The following is a 12610-nucleotide window of genomic DNA, read 5'->3' as shown; positions in this document are numbered from 1 at the left end:
CAGAAATGCCCTGAAGGTAGATTGAGTATTTTACAAGTGGCCGGGAGTAAGGGCGGACTGGGACGCCTAGATTTACTGTGTTACTATTTGGTGTCCTTAGCACTACAGTTATGCTGCATGTCAGGCCTGCCAGTGCAGTTTTCTAGTTTCAATATTTCAGTTGTTCTTCAGATGCTAAAAGTCCTGAATATTACTGATTTATCCTGATGTACACAAACCTCAAAAAAAGTGAGATATAAAGTGCTCTCTTAATTTGTGTCACTAGGACAGATCTGTTTAACAGTGGTGGCCAGCAATTTTAGGAGGGAGGGGGCGGGCGGGCGGGAAGCACACTCACACTCATTCATTCAGACACACACGCACATCCATTCACAACACTCATCAACATTCAAACATTCATTTAAAAAAAAACACACACACTTACCTTCAGCTCGGAGGTCCCAGGAGGGTTGAGACTCCTGCCTTCCTTCACTGGCTGACCTCAGGTAAGCCAATGAGGGAAGGCAGCAGTCCCAACTTCGTCACAGAGTGGGATGGGGGGTCATTGAGACTGCTGATCCCACCCCACTCTGTGACGAGGTGTCACTGATTGACACTCACCCTGGGCACTTCAGGACTAAAACCTGAAGCGCCCAGGTGGGAGTCAATGAGTGACGCTTCCCTTGTCACCGAGTGGGAGGGCCTCGAGGCACCTTTGCTGAGCTGAGGAGTTTACGCCCATAGGTGCTGTGACATCTTCAGCTCAGACAGCCAGGAGTCTGCGTAATTCACGCATGTCTCACTCCTGGCTGCCTGAGCTGAACATGAAAAGTGTCTGTCAGGCTGACCTTTGCTCAGCCTGACAGGCACTCTTCATGAGGGGCAAAAGGTGGGGAGGTGGCCCCTCCACCCTAAAGGATGGGCCGCGCCTGCTTTTTAACTCAGGGTAAACACAGTGTAAATGCTGAAACACCGTTAGGTCTTTGTAGTTTCCTGTCTCCTGGTTTATCTAAAAAGAAAATCTTTAAAAAAATTACACATAAATGGAAAGGTTTCAACATATTGAAGATCGTGGACTTTTTCGTGGGTTTTAATTTTAAGTCCTCACAGATGTGAAAATGTTCCACAGTCGGCATCATTTTTTATGTATGCACAAATAAGAGTGGTCCTTGGAATATTAACTGGGTCGACATGGAGTCTTCCAGGAGGATTTTGGTATCAGGCTTTGAATCCAGACCATGTGCAGTCAGCAGAGGTGGTGGGTCAGATGTACAAAGCCCTTTTGCATTTCTTAATGGTGTGTTTTGCTTTACTTTTGACTGAGCCAAGATATACACACTGAAAAGTGTCAAAAAGATTCTCTGGAATGCACTTCTTAATCTGAAGAAGACATTTATCATAGCTTTTTGCAAGGATCGTGAAGGAAGGTTTGAATAGTAAAAAGTGTACTTTCAAAATGTGCAACAACAACGTAACACCATGTATAAAGAATCTTCAATCTATAAACAGCAAATATATACATGCAAGGATACAAACACTTATATTGATATATAGATATATATTCATATGCAATGCAAAGCAAAGCAAATAATTAATAAAAATTAATCACTTTAGGGCCTGTCAGATGCTTCATCTTTCTCATGCCAGCAAGAAGATGACCCCGTTCAACTGCGAGAAAGAGATCCTCACCCTCACGGGACAAATGTCAGGCATTTGACATCCAATCCTGACCGAGGTCTCGGAATTCATCGCTACTGAGCAAGGCCACCTTTTTATATCTTAAACAACCATGGAAAGGGCCTTCTAGAAGAACCCCTCCTCTCAGATGGAAATATTAAAAAATGCTGGCTAGTTTAGGTAAACCTTGAAAGGAATGCATCGGGAGCTGGCCACCTTCCCAAGGCACTCCTCCCAAAGTCAAACCGTTCTCTTGCCTATGATAAACACCAGCTTGGTACGGTCTTATTGTACTGACTGCTTACCTCCTACATATCGTGTACCAGTCCTAGCTCTTCGGTGAGAAGGAAAACATGCAGAAGTAGAAAAACACATTGCATAATATGTTTGCATGGAAAAATACTTTAACATGGCGGTGAAGCTAAGCTGAACACAAAACGGAGTCTAGGCTGAATACAAAATGGAGTCTGTAACCAGTGACCACTAAAGTAACAATAGGCAGCTAAGCCAGGTGCAAAGCAGTGTGACACGACATCAGTGGTCAATACGCAAATAACATTAAATAGTTAGACTTGGTATATTGGGCCATTAAGAATTGCAAACCGGCCTTTTCAGATGTACAAACACCTTTGAGAAATCGCAAATTGCTATTTCTACTATGTAGAAATCGGAATTTGCGATCCCCAGAATAGGAAATCCCAAATAGGGATTACCTATTTGCAAACCTATTCTGATGTACAAAGCATTTCCTAAATGTGATTTGGGCATTTAGGAAATGCAATTACCATTGACTTGAAGTCAATAGTAACCATGTGCAACTTACAAAAAGCAACCCAAGATATTTTAAAATTACAATAGAGCACACACCTGCCCCTTGGGCAGGTGTTTGCTATACATGTGCACCACTATTTTTGGGGTGCACCAATGAGGGCCTTTTGCCCATTGCCTTCTTTGGTTTTGGCATTCTCCATATAGTGATTTTCCTAATAGGAAACCATTATTTGGAAAATCAAAAACTGGCCCAATGACACAAATGCAATGGGATTCCTTATTTGAGATTAGGAAATCGGTATCTTTGTACATAGAATTTGGCATTTCCTAAATGGCGATTTCTATGAAGTCACTATTTACTAAATGCTAAATTGCATTTTAGTACATCTGGCCCGGTGAGAGGCAAATGGAAACAGCACTCAGGGATTGATATAGGCAGCCAGCAATGGGAGAGGTATTTTTACTTGGGCTACATCTGCTTTAGGGGTGTGAACTTCCTGTCTTTGGCTTTTTTCAACAGGTGAATGTTCTATCTAACGCCCCAGATTCTGAATAAAATGTTCCCGTCTGGGAAGTGGCCAAAGTGTAATTCTGAGGGGAACTGACTACACGTGCTCTAGTTCTGTAATTCCCTAAAGCTTTTTTGGGAAGGAGTATTGAGGGCAGTAAACGGGACCATTCAAAAGAATGCCCCCGCCCTCCCTCTTCTCTCAGAGTAGGTCTCTTGTGCCGGATGGACCTGCACTCTAAAAACCTTTCAGGTTGGGAATTTTGTTTTTATCACAATAGTGATTGCGCGGTCATCAATTACTACCCATTAGAAGTCTATTGTTGTGCCCTGCCGTGAGAAATGGGTAATGAAAGGAGAGTCAGCCAATGGGAAGCCTGATTCCACGCCCTGATGAATAAGTGTGGTGCATTTTATAGAAAGCTGGGCTAGTAAGGTGTGGGAGGGTGGAAGGCAGGCACAGTCAGAGAAGTGAAGAGAGTATGCACAATCACTTTTGTAGGCATCAGGGAGATACTTGTTGGGTTTTGGGCCTCCATTGTGAGCCAGTATCTTAGTATTGCACAGTCACTTCCTTGGTACAACACGAGGATGGCTGGTTGAAGTAGAAGATATCTTAAACTTTGTTTTATGATTTATGGATGACTTTTTCTTAGGAGTGCACTTTAATTGAATTGTGTCTCCTACCACACGTTTAGAAAATGTGTGTTATACTGTTCCTCTGTAATCACCTTTTCTATTAAAAAAACAAAACAACAAAAAAAGATACACACGTCAATTTCAAGCATATCCTTCTCCCAAACTACTCGTGAAGGTATTTCCCTTTGGCATTTGGGCCAACTTAACTGGATTTGTGCTGTAACATAGAAATATACACACTGTAAACTGGTTTACAGCACCACGCATATGATGCAAACCCAGTGCTGTAAACTTTCTGCAGTTCAGTGGGTTTTCTAGAACCTAATCCCCTTGTCTGGCAGGATTTAGTAGAATGCAGGCACCAGCCAATTTAGCCACAGGGCGGCCCCTAAACTAATTGTACCTTCAAATATTAACAATAAGCTTTTCAGTCACCAAAGAAACTGTCGAGCAGGGAACTACATTGCTAAATTCTAACAAGACTCCAACAACCTGCAGCAGAAAGTGTTTTGAAAGAAATATAGCCCTTCAGATCATTTCACTATAATAGATCACAAGGGACTGTACTTATTTACTGAGCCGGTAATAAGGTTATGGGGATGCCAGGCGATTTTGTAAACAAACTGTCAAAACTTTAACAGAAATTAGAAAAGAGATGTAAAGGAGAAGAAGATGCAGTTGTGAAATGAAACAGATGCCAAATTATTGCGTAGAGCACAGATAACTCAAACAAGCATATGCTTAAGCAACTTCATTTGAGCTAGAATTTTGAACTAAGAGGTGTTTAAGAAATTAGGTGACATGGGGACATATTTTATAGATGATTTTACTTTTAACCAAAATCAATCTGCCATTAAGCCTCAAAACAGAAGAGCTCTGAAGCATCTATAGAAGGTAAAGAGGCTGATTATCCCATTAGAAAGTGATATTTATTTTCCTAAAACACATACTTGCTACCCAAGATTAGGAGACGTTCTCATGTACAAAGAGAAGGTGAACTTCAAGCAGAACAAAGATTGCAAGCATTAATGTCTCTCATTACGCTTTTAATACAGTTATATCTGAAATAAAATAAATGCTAAAGTTAAAACATTACAGGCTATATTACAGTTCCCTAATGCTGGTGTTCTCGATGGTCCCACCCATACACTCTAGACGAAGAGAGATTAAACAAAGTAATCTCTTGCATCTTTGGTGGGTGTTTAGATTTTATTTGAGCAATTTAATGGCCCATGGAGTCATCACTGTCTGGCGCTGCACTGGAGCACAGAGCAGTAAGCACATTGGTGGGAGTATGGGCACGGCACGGCATTACGTGTGTCTGTTGTGTAGTCACAGCATATGAGCTCCGGACCACTGCAGTCATATAAATGTCACAGTGTTTTTAAAAAATGACAGTGTCATGCATACGTCAGGGAAACAATGGTGTCTGACATGGATGGGGACACATTGGTACAAGACACATATTGCACACATACGCAACTGTCATCCTGGTGTCAGTATTCATTGCCAAATGAATGCTAGCACCATAATGATGTTACAGTTACACTTGTCAACTATGTCCCTTTGTGCACATTGCAAAGGGGCCTGAACCTGTTATGTTGTGCTGCCACGAGTGTATGTGAGTCAGTACGTGTATGTGTGTGAGATTGGATTGGCTGATTGGGGTGGATGCAGCTGGAGTGTTTGTGTGGTTTTGTCAGTGTCTGTGACACTTGCATATGGGTCTGATGTTGTGTATATTCTGTGTTGTGTTGCTGTGTGCAACATTCAGGTGAGAGGTTTTTTTTGTATGGCAATCGTTGTAGTGATGTGTAGTTGTACCTTTGTGTGAGTGTGTTTGGGTAGGTGAGTGTGTAGTTGTGTTGGTTGTTGTGGTGTGTGTGTATGTTGTATTATGGATGTATTTCAGTGTGTGTGTTCAGCATGTGCGTGTTGTGTGATGTTGGAATGGCAATGGATAATTGTGTGTATGTGATGTGGTGTGTCATGTGTTGTGCAAGTGAACACATATGGCTAAGGTACAGTGTGTGTCTGTGTGTGTGACTTACTTCGATTCCATAGCCACTGCCATTGTACGATGTCCACTGGGCCCAGGGACAGGCTCCCCACGTCAGCAATCTGCAGCCAGTATACCGCCTATAGGACTGTAACATCAACATACAGTGGGCAGAACATGGTCAGCTTGATGGTGTTCTCAAGTCAGCCGCTGCCACGGATTGGCCATAATAATGCCAAGGTCTAAACAGGCCCTAAGTTGGTACCCTCAGATTGATTTGGGGGACAGTGGAGGTGCATCAAACAGTATACAGTAACAACAATGGTTTTCTTTAATTAAAGTTAAAAAAGCTCCAAACTTCCTGTTAAAATTAAAATTGTTTTTTTTTTTTCATATTAGTTTGTGATTTACATAAACACTTTCATCATTTATGCATTGTTATGTGGTTCAAATCAACGAAATTACTTAGGCTGTGATCCCCAGCTTCCAGTAATGACTCGGTGCAGGTCCCCGGATTCCAATATTTATTCAGCGGGGATCCTGGATTCCAGTAAATGATTAAGTGGCAGGTACACAGAAGTTAAAAGGTTAAGAACCACTGAACTAGGAAACGGACTCCTGTACTCCTGCACTCTTCTGTAGTGCTGGTGCACAATCAGCCTGCCTCTCACCACAAATGTTTTCACCATTGTGCAAAGGTGTCTGTGTAATGTCTAACATAGGTTTTGCACTAAGAGGATACTCTTCCACTACAAAATACTATGCCTAAAGGTTTTTTTTTTTAACTTTCCCCTTTTTGGATGTGTGTTGTACAGTGCGGCACACATGCATGGTTGGCAAAGTTTGAAGAAATAAAACATTTCTCTTTTTACACTTGCCTCAGAGAGCTGCTTTTCAGTACAAATCATTGTCAGTAGACAGGGCTTTGCATCAAAAGTCATAGGAGGTTGCATGGAAATGCCATGCATCATCCATGCAACATCCCTTTGATGCAAAGTAATGCACAGAAGCACAAGTGTGCACTAGAAAGTGTATCCCTAATAAACATTTTGCATTGGTTGATACGAACCTGGTGCAAAAATATTTGGTAAATCTGGCCCATAGTGCTCACAGCAATGTCACAGAAGTTTTCACCACCAAATTTACTGAACCAGGTGACCTTAGGAAACCTCAGGCAAAAAGTGTATCCCAAAGCAGAAGTGCATTATTGTGACCATATACATAGTGCTACTGACGAGCTGGGGGTTGATTCCCAGCAGATTAGCCATATGTGAAAGGCCCTACTCTTACGTAGATGAGTTGCCTCTGCTTCGTGGCAGTTCCAGTGGTAGCAACATTGAGGTTTCTGTCAGCAGTAGTCCACCACGTTTTAGTCCACCACTTTTTTCAGAACTCTAACTAAGGCACTTATGTTGTGGGTGGGAGATCCACAAGTCCCGTTACTTCAGTCAACTAATGCAGGATATTAGTGAGGAAGCAAGGAGGGGGAATATCAGGATCTCTCTGGCCCTATTCACAAAGGCATGTAAGAGCATGTGAAAGAGAACTCCGCTAATATCGTTTTACATACTCTTACGTGCCTTTGCGAAGTGTTTCCTACAACATCGAAATGGGAATGGTCAGGGAATATTCTTGTAGAGTTTGTACAAATAGAAAGGCATGTGCCCTATTTGAACTTTTACTAATAGGGAGCTGGACGTTTCAAGCATATTCGCAAAGGCATGTAAGAGTGCGTAACGTAAAAGAGTACTTCTGTAGTTCTAGTTCCCATGCTGATTAAAACGTTTGGTAATTGATCCTTTAATGTCTGAAGTACTGTAACCTGTAGTGTCTGATGTGTCAAGACCAGAAGCAGGATTGATACATTGAATCCAGCTGGTAGTTTTTCTCTCCAATCAGAGTCCATCTTTGATGGCAATGAAATGATGGTTATGATGGAAATGTATGATGGATGGTTCAACTCATATGCAATACAGTTACAAGCCAAAAATATTGATATAAATGTGTTCGGTTTTCAAACCAGTTGGCTGTGTTTTTTTATTTACAGCTATACCACACCCTCCAAATCAAGTCTTAATAGAATGTCAAAACTCATCTGCAAACAATTGTACCATTAAGTGGCAGGATGGCCAAGACACGCATCATTTTCAGCTAAGATATCGTTCAAAAAGGAATAGCTCCTGGAATAAGGTATTTTTTCGTTTTCTTTAAAACACTTTCAATTGCCAGAAAATATTCTCATAAACTATCTTTTGAAATGCACATTATTTCGCCCAGCGTTTCCAACAATTTTTAACAATACACTGTCATTGGTAAAATCGAGTCAATGATTGAAGTTGAATGAGCTACCTGCATTAGGAATCCATTTATCTAGTTCCTCTTTTGCAGTACTATCCTCGGTATTCTTCGACACCGACTTCATTTTGAACAACCAGGAAAAGTATCACTCTGTAGCACTCTCAACTCTTAAAAATCCTGAAATACTACTAGAGAAAACTGGAGCTTGCATGTAACATATGACTTTTAAAAGTTAAAGTGAGTTAAAGTTAAAGTAAGTGTGTAAATGATGTGTGTGTTGACACACCCAGGGGCCCATACTAATGGGAGTCCTCTATTAGGGACTGCATCTCCCTCTCTCAGGTGCCGCCCGTGTTCTGCTGCCAGGGACAGACTTATCCAGGTTTTGAGTCATCCTTGTGCCACGCAAGGGAGTGCAAGGGCAACACAAAGCTAGGGGTGGGCAATAAATTCCGCTCTGCTGGCGGCGTTGGCGGGATTTTGGCCACTCAGCACTATGCTTGTAACGCAGAGTACCATCCAAATTCTGCCAACCTTCACGTGATGGAGTTTCTTCTGTTGCGAGCTTGAGAAAGTTTTAGCATCCCCCAGTGACATTTTCAGTTGCTAGGAGGGCACCCTGGGAGATTTCTCTAATGTAGGCTGCAGGCGGTTGCAATGTTTCGTGGTAAGAAAGCTGCCGCTCAAGTAGAAAATCCACTAGAGCGGCAGGAAAATCAACTTGAGAAGCAGTGCCTTCCGGATACATGAGCTGGTGCCACAGGCCATGCCCTGTTCCCATAGCTGCTGCATGTAGCCAAAGGCCAAGCAAGTGTGAACAGCTGGATTGATGGAACATGGTTTGATGCACTGGATTGTGAGATGTCAGGGTTTGTGCCCACATGTCCTGTAAACAGCCATAGTTTTTACTCAGCTGGCTCAACTATTACCCGTGCCCTAAGATAACTATGACTCGCGGCCCCACCATGCTCAGTTTTCTCATCACTAATTTTATTATAAATGTTGCAGTTAAATTATGAAATGATGTCATACAAGATGTCATTACTGATGTAATATGTGAGGTAAGTAGCAGTGCATGACGAGGGTGCAAGTTATAGTTACCTTAGGACACAAGTTATAGTTTCTTGAGACAAGTATGACTATAACTGTTGAATTTCCATGGCTTTGTGTGTGTAAAATCTGAACCTAACTATAACGTCCCGCTAACTTTTGATTTTTTTAGTGAATTTCTAAGGTTTTTTTAAATTCTTTCTCTTCACTATAAAGTCACTGTAACTTTTGTTTTTTTTTCAGTGAATTTCTACGTTTTTTTTTTTTTTTTAACATGAAGTAATACTTGATTACATTAGGTTAATACAAACTCCGCTATGCACAACCCACCCAGGGCACCCAGTGTGCACTGTTGTGTACCGCGGGGAGAGCCTCAATACCCCGTGGTCCCAGCCGGCTCCCCACCACCAGCGGGACAGGGAAACAGATAAAATGTCTGCTACCAGCGGGCGGGAGCAGTTTTTCTGTTCCCACCCATTGGGAGCAGACTTACTCTTTGCTCTCACTTGGTGGAAGCTGTCAAAGCTTCCGCCAAGCAACAGCCAACCACTATGTCCTGAGGGTGGGCACCTGGGACATAGGAAGCTGGCCCTGGGAGGTGGTTGTCCCCAGGGCCAAAAATGGCCCGGGTAGGGGGCCACATGACCTTCCTCCCCATTCAAAATTTGGCCAAGCCCCAGGGAGCTGGTAGTCCCCGTGGCTGTAAATTACCCAGGAGGAGAGTCAGCCTGGCCCCTTTCCCCTGATATTTAATTTATTGGCCTTGCCCCGGGGAGGTAGCGGTACCCAGGGCCTTAAACGGCCGGGGAAGCAGACGCAGTACTCCATTATATTACGTTGACCTGGCCCAGGGGAGGTGGCAGTCCCTGGGTCCAGTATTGATCATGGGGAGGGGAGCTACATACACCCTTTCCGCAAACGTAATATTTAACTTAATATTTAAATTAGCCCCAGGACCTGACCCACCCAGGGACTCAATTATAAACAAGTGCTGGAGACTGTATTTGTTTTTGTTTAATGTTTCCTGAGATTCACAGATTCCCCTGTGATTGTCACTGAAAAACATTCTTAAACATGCTTTTTGATCCTGGCATGGTTCCTGAAGGATCCTACCACCAGGTCTACTCTGCCCCTTCTCTTTTTTTATCTTTTTTTGGGGCTAGGTTGAGTTCAGGTCCCAAAATGGCTGCCAAAACATCCTGGTTGAAGTGTTAACATTCAATCACATCTCAGGATGAAATCTTTTGGGTCCACAGAGGATCCATCTCCCTAGATATACAAATTTCTACTTAGCAAATTTGCACTAAATCACAAAAAGAGATCTTCCTGGACCAAGATTTATCTTTCTGACAAATTTGGTGTAATTCTTTTCAGTGGTTTGGGCTTCAGTAATGTCTAAAATGTCTGAGGGAATTAACATTGGAAACTCACTTTTTTGACCCCCCTTTTTCTCAGCCCCGGCTTGACGAAACACCCCGAAAAGTTCTATGCACAGCAGTATGGAAGAGGCCATTTGTTAGGAACAAATTGTGAAGATTCCTTCTTTCATTCCTCATTCTCTCCTTTTTGCCTTCTTGCTTTTCTTTCTTTCTTTTCCTTCTTCCTTTTCTGCCTTCATCCATCTCTCATAATTGCTTTTTCTTCTTTTTTTGCCTATGCTTTTTCTTTCCTTCGTTCAATTTTTGTTTCCTTCTTTCTTTAATTCTTTCTTTCGCTTTTCCTTCTTTCTTTCCCCTTGGCCTTTATCCTTCATTTCTTTTTTGCAAATTCCTTTTTTCTTTGCTTCTTTCATTCTTTCTTTTTCTTCTCATCTTATTTGCCTTCTTTCCTGTTTTCCGTCTTTCCTTTCTTTAATTTGTTAATGTTTTCCATTTCCTTTGCTTCCTTCTTTTTGTCTTTCCTTTTTTGCCTCTCACTTTCTTTCCTTCTATACCTTTTCCTACCTTTTTCTTTCATTCTTTCTTTATTTTTTGCATTCTTTCCTACTTACACTCTTTTTGCCTTCTTTTCTACGTTCATTCTTTTCCTTTCTTTTTTGTTCTTTCTTTCTTTTTACATTTATTCCTTTTTCTTTACTTCTTCCTGTCTTTATTATCTTTTTTTTTGTTCTTTTTTGCCTTCTTCCTTTGTTTCATTCCTTTTTTCTGTTTTGCTTTTTTTTCATTCTTGTCTTCTTTATTTTTGTCTTCTTTCTTTCTTTTTGCCTTTCCTTTTTTCATTTCTGCTTTCTTTTTACCTTCTTTCTTTCTTTTTTCTTTCTTTCCTTCTTTTTGCTTTCATTCTTCCTCTCTCTATTTTCTGTCTTTCATTCCTTCTTTCTTTTGCTTTTGCCCTCTTTCCTTCTTTTTTTGCCTTCTAACTTTGTCTTCTTCCTTTCTTCCCTTCATTCTTTCCTTCTTGCTGTCTTTTATTTTTTCTAAATTCCTTCCTTCTTTTTCTTTTGCATTCTTCCCTCTGTTCTTCCTTTTTGCTTTCCTTCCCTTTTTGCCTCTTTCCCTTTCTTCCATTTTGCCTTCCTTCCTTCATTTGTCAGCCTTCCTTGCTTCTTTGTCGGCCTTCCTTGTTTTTTTGCTTCGTTACTTTCTTCCCTTTTTCTTGCTTCCTTTTTTAAAGGCAAGGCCTAGCAGCCAGTGCCAGACTTATGGCTTTTTAGGTCTGTCTAATGCAACACTTTTTGCCTTTACTAAAAGTATGTATAACATAGTTACATTTCAGCCAGACTTCATCCATTAGTCTGTGATTGTGTAATTCACATTTCTATTCCACCCACTTCAGCATGCATCAGGGGCAAAGCTGACACACTTAAGCCATTGACGGATTACTGTAAATTACGCCATGCTACGCTTTTACAAGGAACACATTCATAGACAAGGTACTTCCCTACAGTGCTTGGTGTTACATTGCAATGTGTACTTTTTGGAGAACAAAAGAACACGTATGCCTTTAGCCATTTTTTAAAGATTTGGGCCCTGATTTAAGAAATGTGTCGCTGCTCTTAGTGAAGTGCCACTTTCCTTGAGCTCCTTAGCGCCCGCAATTCCACCATGTGTGCGCCGTAATGTGACATAAGGAGGTGCTTGGGGCTCTTAAACCAGCCCCTTAATGAGGGCCCAGCATCTTCCTGAACAATAAAGTTTGCCAGAAGCCATGACAGAACAAAAAAAGAATTGCCAAAAGGTGACTGCCAACAACAGATTACTGGCTTTGCTAATGCTTGTTCCAGTTTACCAGCTGTTTTTAATCAATTTAACATGTTATCAGTGTACAGCTCATGTGCAGTGGACAGCTGCTGTTTGGGCTTTTTCTCAAAAGCCGGTAGACAAAAATACAACAAACCAGCAAAAGTCCCCAAATGATGCAGAGCATGTGCAGCTTGACAAATGTAGTGAGAGTTCTTTAAATGTTTGAGCTTTTTTTTTGCAGAGTAAAATCCTGAGAAGGGGTTTATCGAAGAAGTGTTATTTGGGACACCACATTCCCACAAACCAATTTGCAGAAAATTTTATAACAAATCATTTTTCATTGACGAAGCACATTCTTGAAATGTTTGGTGAAGCTTTTCGTCAGGTCTCACATTTTTGACCAATCCAAAAAGTGCACCATTAGCGTGATCTATAGACCTCACAAAAGTTCAGTGGCATTAGAAATAGTGGCACCATTAGCCCAGAAAATATAGTAAATGTATAGAT

General features: G+C 41.5%; 1 protein-coding gene across 1 annotated transcript in view; it reads left to right on the top strand.

Annotated features, from left to right (window-relative positions):
• The window catches only part of IL12RB2 (interleukin 12 receptor subunit beta 2), a 323099-nt gene that overhangs the window by 135496 nt on the left and 174993 nt on the right, over positions 1-12610 (top strand). The window contains exon 6 of the mRNA XM_069232470.1: positions 7621-7763. Within this exon, the coding sequence (XP_069088571.1) occupies positions 7621-7763 (143 nt within the window). The remainder of the gene's footprint in view (positions 1-7620; positions 7764-12610) is intronic.

The sequence above is a fragment of the Pleurodeles waltl genome, chromosome 4_2, assembly GCF_031143425.1.
Source record: "Pleurodeles waltl isolate 20211129_DDA chromosome 4_2, aPleWal1.hap1.20221129, whole genome shotgun sequence".
In the NCBI taxonomy this organism is placed as follows: Eukaryota; Metazoa; Chordata; class Amphibia; order Caudata; family Salamandridae; genus Pleurodeles; species Pleurodeles waltl.
This window is presented reverse-complemented; position numbering and strand designations above follow the sequence as displayed.